Source organism: Notothenia rossii (genome assembly GCF_949606895.1).
Source record: "Notothenia rossii genome assembly, chromosome: 1".
NCBI classification, from domain to species: domain Eukaryota; kingdom Metazoa; phylum Chordata; class Actinopteri; order Perciformes; family Nototheniidae; genus Notothenia; species Notothenia rossii.
In genome coordinates this window covers 43,298,628-43,307,288 of record NC_136912.1, presented here as the reverse complement: position 1 = coordinate 43,307,288, position 8,661 = coordinate 43,298,628, and the positions used below count along the sequence as shown (strand labels likewise).

At 45.7% G+C, this 8,661-nt stretch overlaps 1 protein-coding gene across 1 annotated transcript; it reads left to right on the top strand.

Moving 5' to 3' along the window:
* The first annotated feature begins 764 nt into the window (after positions 1–764).
* On the top strand, positions 765–5,005 carry LOC307021783 (uncharacterized protein). Its single transcript, XM_079654212.1, has 2 exons — positions 765–1,193; positions 1,389–5,005. Exon 2 carries the CDS (start codon positions 2,373–2,375, stop codon positions 4,974–4,976), a length of 2,604 nt encoding a protein of 867 aa, XP_079510338.1. The 5' UTR covers positions 765–1,193; positions 1,389–2,372; the 3' UTR covers positions 4,977–5,005.
* The last annotated feature ends 3,656 nt before the right edge of the window (positions 5,006–8,661 follow it).

Here is an 8,661-nt window from a genome sequence, read left to right as displayed (position 1 = left end):
TGACTTTGGGGTGAAGGGAAGTTCAGGGAAGCCATTAAGCCACAAGAACAATTAAACTTCTGTTAATCAACCAAAACTCATGACTTTCAGGGGACAGGACATTCGGACCTATAACAAGGGTCACTTCCTAGAGAATATGTGTGTGTATTTCTTACTGTGATCAGAAGTCCTGTATAATCATTTATCAACTATTCCTGTATTAGTGTTTTATTTGATTCCTCTGCTTTTATTCTTTCATATGTGGGTACTGGAGGGCTACAAACAGTGTGGAGAAATTAGCTTAAACATGTTTTATTACTCTATGGGAAATGGAAGCAGCATGTCAAATGATCAGGGAAATCTACTTGTTTTAAATAGATGTGTGTGGTTGATTACTTTGTATTAATAAGAGCAGTATGTGTAAAGGAAGCTGGAAATATGCAATGTGAAACCTTTTATTTGAAATAAAGATTCTTCAGGGAATATTCTTAAAGAACAATAGCTCAAGTGTCTGGAAGAGCTGCAGGCTAAATGAGTGTGCGGTACTTTTTACTGCTTGAGATCAGAGCTGATGTTTTCCTCTTGTTATTATTGTTTGAGGTTAAGGTAACTCACATGTGTTATTTGTATAATCCAACTATAAAAAACTATATCTTAAAACTATCTTTATAAAGTGCCAAAAGTATGGGAAACTTGCAAGGAGGGGTTTGTTATCTCGAATGTAAGGGTCGCCTCTGGCTCGCGCTGATTGGCTGTCTTTTCTAAGTGGAGGACCCCTCGGGGGGGGGGGGGGGGGGCAGCCGCATAGCTCCTCCTGGGGTTTTGGATATAAGCCTATGTTTTCTTTAGACGAGCCTCTTTTTCTTCAGGCTGACCAGGAGAGTAGGACAGGAGAAAGAGCAGGAAGTAGTTCCTTTGTGTTTGTATTTGTATTTGTATTGTTACTGTTTATCATTAAAGCAAGATTATTGTTTAACTTGTATTCTGGTGTTTCTTAATCCCTTCCTTTTTACGAATTTACCCAGCTTATCAAACGACACGCGGAGACGAGGTTGGTTTTCAACATCCTCCAAATCTCCAACAAGTGGTGACCCGACGTGTCTGAGTGGGGTGTTTTCGGGGAAGAGACCACCAGCAGCAAGCGGACGGAATAGTCCAGGGCTAAACATCTCGGCTTCTTCTGACAACTAACAACAGAGCTCTGACAATAACAGGTAAACAGATGCCAGTTTAATTCGAAATCTATGATTTGACCATATTCCACATTTTAGGGTTGTCAGACGAAGTTTACAGTGTTTTTATAGTAACAGTACAGATACATATTTTAGATAGGTAGGAAAGTTATATAACATAAAAGTGAATCAACGAGGTATGTAAGACGAAGGTGAAAGGCCCCGTACTTTTTTCAGAAAGGAGACGGCTGAAGACTCGTTGGGGGACGTCCAGTGACCGTTTTCAGACGGCATCCAGGAGACGAATCTGAATAACAATTCTTAGGTTCATAGGAATCGAAGTTGAGTTATAAGTCAAATCCAAAGGAGAGTAACGCAACCTTCAAAAAGCAATTTTGAAGTGACCGGACCTCATTAATCCTTTGTTCTGTGGGGTTGAATCTATAAAGCCAAACGTCACGATAAAGAGTTCTGTAAAGCCTGAGTTTCGGCTCCATGTCAGCGTCACATCGTTGAAAGACGGTGTTGAAGCGCGCTGAGAGGCTTGCTAAACTTGTTGAAATAAACATCGGACAATAAAAGCTGAATAGACTGTACGGGGAATTTTTTCTGTGAATATTTACTAGTCAGATAAAGAAGCAAAGCCTGCTGCTTCCAAAATCATTTCTCCTCTCAGTGAGGTGGAGCTCATTCCTGGTCAGGTGCCGCCATCTGGTGGCAAACAAGGTGTGGCACAGAAAAGACAGACTAGCGGTTCGAGTATTGCTTAATAGTATAGTTTGTTGGCTCCATCTGCTGGACGTATTTTGTAGTATCTCTTGCAATATTGCGTTACACCTGGAAGACGCTTTAATCCAAAGCAACTCACAATAACTGCGTTTCACCAGGAACATACAATCAAAGAAGACAGGATCATTAAACTAATCAGGTTTTATAAGTGCCAAAACATTTCGAGTGCTACTCAACTGGCTTTCAATAAGCCAGTCCGCTGCTCCTATATAACTGCTTTACTGGTACTTTTCTGTTACTGCATTTATCACTCAAGGTGGAGTTCAAATACATGTGTTTATACACTCAAACTATTTACACGTCTAGACAAAGGCAGGGCAGTTAAATAAATACAATAACTACATTAGGAGTGACGACGACCATTGTCCTGTATATCACAAATTACTAGTGAACACATATTAACCAAGTCAGATAAATACACGCGAAGTCAATATGGAAGGGCAGTTCAAAAAAAGTGATTTAGACGTCCCAATTCCCGGAAGTTTCCAAGAACAATGGGGACAGATTGAGGGATTGATTCTAAGTGGAACAAAACAGGGAGACAAGAAGAAGGCTTGTGCCGACCTTAGGTTCCTCCATGATAAAATGATAAAAGAAGATAGAGTGGGAGGGGATGACCCTCTAGGAAATTTAGGCTCAGCTCTGAATCAGTATGAGCGACAGCTGGTAAAGAAACTGGGTAACCTAAACGAGCAGAAGCCCAGATTTTTTGCCCCTCAGAAACTAAAGGAAGAGAAAGAGGCGGTTGATAAATTAAGGAGGATTTGCCACAACGCAGCAATTGTCAGGAAGGGGATGATTGTGGTTCGCCCCCCAGTCAACAATCCCCCAGTCATGGTAGCAGCCCAAACACAGGGGGGGGAGTTTCAACGCTCTAGTGACGTTGGCACTCTCCTGTTCCCCCAGGACAGTAGGGACGCATGCGTGCTGACACCACCACCCACAGATGACGACATACATCAATATGTTGCAGAACGTATCGCATTTTATAGGGATATGACTCAAAAGGACACCTCGGCCTCAGACAGGAGGAGACGAAATCTCAGTCGTGCTGTAAATAACGGGTGCACTGCAAGAACGGCTAGTTCAGGAGAGGGGTCTCAGACAGGAAATGTAGAGGATCAGGATGTCTCAATTCAATCCCCCCTGATTTATCCGGATTTATCCAGTGTATCTACACAACCGCCTCCTTACTCTTCCCCTGTCCCGAACGCACCCCCCAGGTATAGTCTACAAATGCCACTGGAAAAAGTGGGCTCTGGGTCAGCCCAAGAACAAGCAGGTGTAAGGGGGGGTAACTTTAAAATAGTGGGTAATGTTTCGCTAACTCCTTTAAGGAAGACCTCCATTAAAAGGGGCGAGAGCAGCCCCACACCGGAAGAATTGATCGCCATTGTAGAAAAATATGAGGAGAGGGAAAGAGCTTATGGTGGTGCGGACCATCAGGATAGGGAGGGGGTCCATTGTCAGGAAGCGGAAGAATTACTGAGAAGAGAGAAGGAAGAAATAGAACAAGTACGTCAGGACAGAATGAATAGAGAGCAGGAGGGCGGTAGCCAACAACAAGCAGGTGGGGAAGGGTACAGGGAAAGTTCTCCCGAGGGCGAGGGCAGTTTGAGTGACCTGCCGTTCCAAGAACGGCAGGCACAAACAGGCCATTACTACACCAGCAAGGGAGGGGCATCGGGGGATGAGAGTGGTGAGTGTTCCTCTGGAGCAAAACAGGGAGATGTCAACGGCAGGGTGTGCAAGAGCAAGGTTAAGTACATAACTATGACAGGAACAATCTCTGAACTGACTGCTACACAGGTCCTTGCACTTCCCCGTATGAGTTTGAGATCCCAACACACCTCAGAAGACCCCACACCTTTTCCCTTTATTGCTCCAGTATTACAGGCTCCTTTGGTGGCACTCCCCAATGGGAATACCGCTTACCACCCTTTCTCACTAGGAGATGTGCATGCACTGGTTGACAAAATGCCGCTACCTACTGAGGGAGGGAGACATTGGATGAGAAAGTTTGCTGATATGTCAGTAGGACAAACAATCTGCCTTGGAGATTTCAGGAGGATATTAGCACAACAGACTTCCAGCCATGACGTAAAGAAAGTTGAGGAAAGATCAGGAACAGTAACAATGAACGATAACCAGCCTATCTCTTCCAACAACATACACAGCTTGCTGAGCTTGGCAATGAGAGAACATTTCCCACAGACGGGAGGAGGTTACGGCTCACTGTCTTTCACGTTCACACCTGGGGAGGCCGCAGCAACCATGTTGCTCAGGTCACGTCAACAATACATAGTAGCTACTGACTGTAGTCCAGAAAATAGTGACCAACATATGCAGATGTTCCGTAAAGCAATATTAGCAGCAGTACCTGCCGAGATTAAAGCTCTTATGGAGGACAACCCAGAAGTTGATCTACTAAACACGCAGACATGGGAGCGTCATCTGGGCCATCATGTAGGAAAATTTAACAAACAACTTACAAAGAATAAAACTGAGGAAGAAGAGTTAAGAGTGCAACTACTCCGTGCTCAGCTAGAAATAGCCCGTAAAACAGTTCAAAATGAGAAGAAAAGTGCCAAACAGCTGATTGTTCATCCTGTGGGGCCGGCAGAGCAGGCACCGGGTCCGCAAAACCCAAAGGAGGGTTTTCCCAACCAAGGTCCATTCTATAACCAGCCCCAATACGGCTACAATAATGGTTTTCAGCAATGGAGGGGCGGGTTCAGAGGCACGGCTAAAGGTTTGGGAAGGGGTGGAACAGCTCCTGGAGTGATCCAATATCAGCAGAACGGGTGCTACATCTGTGGACAGGCCACCCACTGGTACAGGCGATGCCCACAGAGAGGGCGGGGACAGAGGGGGCAGGGACAAGGGAACAGAGCAGACATGCAGTATGTCCAGAAACCCCATGAGGCAGCCCCACAGGCCCAACACCAAGACCAGGGTCACGTTGCACCAAATGTGATGGCTGCTCCCTATGGCCAGTTTGTCCAGTACGAACAAGACTGTTACCCACCACAATGAGGTCGCCCAGGGAACCCTGAATGTACGGGCCTGGCGGACCCTTACATGGACATGACTGTAAAACACGCAAAATTACCGTTCCTTGTTGATTCAGGAGCTCGATATTCAACTATCAACTCCCCCGTTTTTAACACATCCAAGTCCAGTAATACGGTCTCAGTCATAGGGTTTTCGGGAGAAATAGAGCAGGTGCCGCTCACTACGCCATTAACCACCAGAATAGCGGGCCAGCTATTTCTTCATCAGTACATTTTGGCACCCCAAAGTCCGGCTAACCTCATGGGGCGGGATGTTCTTATCAAAGCTAACGCCTCGATCCTCTGTTCCCCCGACGGACTAATAATATCATTCCCAAATGGCACTCGCCTCAATTGTTCACTGTCAACCATAAAGTCAGCTTCTCAAATGATGTTGGCCCAATCCACTGCAGCAGAAGCAACTCAGCAGGCCACTATATACTGGGGGTTGCTCGACCGGCCCCAAGACAAGACACCAGGACTATTTTCCATTTTTCAACAATGGAAGCCGTGGATTAACCTCCTCAGGCCTTATGGTTCCCCTCCAGATCCTCCCCATCTGACGCTGAATTATGATAGAATGGACGACCAAAGTTATGCATATGCGTATGACGCAGAGGTGGCTATGTCCATTTGGGACGTAGCCACAACCAATTTATTTATGGGTCAAGCGGGGGTGGCTGCATCTGTTGAACTCACTGATGAGCAACTCTATTGGTACCGTATGTCAGCTGAAGCCACACCACACATTTCATTAGCTATCGGGAGGGGCTATGAAGCCAGGGAACTTGGTCCTATGGTAAAGACACTGCTAGAAGTCGAGGATTGGGAACCAACACAAATAGCAGCACTCACATACTCTCCCTCACACAAGGCTTATGCTCTAAAAATCTGCACACAAGAATGCATCTTCATGGAGAGACACGAAGTGGAGAGACATCACGGTAGAGAAAAGACTGACCATTCATTTACTGAAGACATGTTGCGTGACCTCCCACCTGACCTGTGGGCATCTGACTCTCATGACGTAGGTTTCTGCTCAAAGGCTGCACCAATAACATTTGAAGTGAGTAGCACTATGCCTGTATATCAACCACAGTACCCTGTTAAACCACAGGCCAAAGGGGGAATCAGCAAGGCAGTTGAGGGTCTGAAGAGAGCAGGGGTGTTGGAACCCTCACAAAGCGAGTGGAACACTCCAATACTCCCGGTATCAAAACCTAGCGGGGAGTACAGAATGGCTCATGATTTAAGGACCATTAATGCTATTACAACTACAGCTCTGGTACCAGTGCCTAACCCATACACGGCTATTTGTAATATCACACCTGAACATACCTGGTTCACCTGTATTGATCTGGCCAACGCTTTCTTCTGCATACCCCTGGCGGAGAAGATGAGGCCTATTTTTTCATTTACAATGGGAGGGGAGAAACTACAGTACACGAGACTGCCCCAAGGCTTCAGTCTGTCTCCAGGAATATTTAACAAAATACTCAGGGAACAGCTAGATGGCGTTTCATTACCAGAGGGGGTGGTGTTGATCCAGTATGTAGATGACCTTCTCATTGCAGCACCCTCCGCAGCCTCTTGTTTAGAGGCCACCAGGAACCTACTGGTTCGCCTCCATGCAACAGGGTTCAAGGTCTCCAAGAAAAAGCTACAATGCACCCGTAAAGAGGTGACATTTTTGGGCAGAGTTATCTCTCCAGCAGGTACGGGCATGTCAGCAACACATCAGGAGGTTATATTGCATCACCCAAAACCCAGGACAGTCAAAGACATGTTATCTTTTCTGGGTCTCACAGGCTACAGCAGACACTATATCCCAGAGTATAACCCAAGAACAGCTGTACTGAGGACACTGATCAATGAGAAAGGCATGCGCAATCTCACTGTCACACTGGACTGGACACAAGCTGCAGAAGCTGCGTTCATTTCTCTCAAACAATCCATGTCCCAGGTCACCTCTCTCGCCTCTGCATCCTATGCATTGCCATTTTTCCTTGATGTTTCTGAAAATGAGAACACAGTAAATGGTGTTCTATTTCAGAAAAAGGGGGGATGTAGGTCAATACTGATGTACATTAGTGTCACACTGGACAGAGTGGAGAACAGGGAACCTCCATGCACAAGACATGCAGCAGGTACAGCACGTATCTTAAACAAAATTTCACACATTGTGATGAGACACCCTTTGACAGTACTGACAACACATAGCATTGTCTCTTTTGTGAACTCAAGTGCATTCACAATGACTTCCACAAGACAGACCAGGTTAGAGAAAACTCTGACGCAAGCACACATCACCTACACACATGAAGGAGTTAACAGCGCAGACACCATTGGCAGCGGAGAACCCCATAGGTGTGAGGAAAGAATCATCCAGGATGTGAAGCTAAGAATAGATCTCAGAGACGAGCCAATGCCACATGCAGAAAACCTGTTCACAGACGGCTGTTGTTTTAGACACCCCACCAAAGGGCTCCAAGCGGCCTACGCAGTCGTGAGTCAAAAAGCTGAGGGAGAGTTTGAAGAAAGATCAACAGGAGATGTAACAGGGAAAGTCTCAGCACAGTAGGCAGAAGTAATGGGAGTCATTGCAGCATTAGAGCTATCAAAGGGAAAAGATGTAAACATCTATACAGATTCAGCATATGTTCATGGTGTCATACATGTGGAGATGCGCCAATGGATGCGAGCAGGATTTGTAACATCCACCAATACTCCCATCAAACACGAGAAACAGATCAAAAGGCTTGCAGAAGCAGTAATGTTACCCAACAAACTAGCTTTACTTAAATGTAAAGGTCACAGCACGGTGGACAACTATTTGGCTTGGGGTAACAATGCAGCAGACAAGGCAGCTAAAGCCAAAGCAGGGTATATGCCCCAGTTTCAAATGCTGGTCTTAAAATCTGCTGACTTACTGCCCGCAGTAACAGATGATACTCTTAAAGAAGCTCAAGCAACAGGGTCTCCTCAAGACAAGACAGTATGGTTAGACAGAGGAGCTACCAACAAAGACGGGATATGGTACTCCCCAGATGGGAGACCAGTGATACCCCCAGGATGGATAAGATCAATGCTTAAAGAAGCACACGGCCCAACACATTGCGGCAAAACTCAAATGAACAGACACCTGACTCACTGGTGGCACCCTTACCTACCTGACATGATAGCTAATTACCTAGAGGAATGTGTAATTTGCTTAACCCATAACATCAGACCCACTGTAAAACCGCACCAGGGAAAGTTTCCTTTACCTAAGATGGCAGGAGAAGAAATCATAATTGACTACACTGACATGATTGACAAAGTAAGAGGGTTCAGATACTTACTAGTTGTAGTCGATGCATACACAGGTTGGCCAGAAGCTATGCCATGCAGGAGAGAAGATACAGACTCAGTGATCAAGTTCTTAGTCACTCATTACATTCCACTACATGGGTTTCCTAGGAAAGTGAGGTCAGACAATGGCAGCCATTTCAAGAACCACGACCTACGCACAGTAGAACAGTCTTTAGGACTAAGACACAGTTTTGGAGCTGTCTATCACCCCCAATCTCAGGGAAAGGTAGAAAGGATGAACCAGAACATCAAACAGAAACTCAGCAAAGCATGTGAGGAGACAGGCATGAAATGGTTAGAGGCCTTGCCTCTGGCTC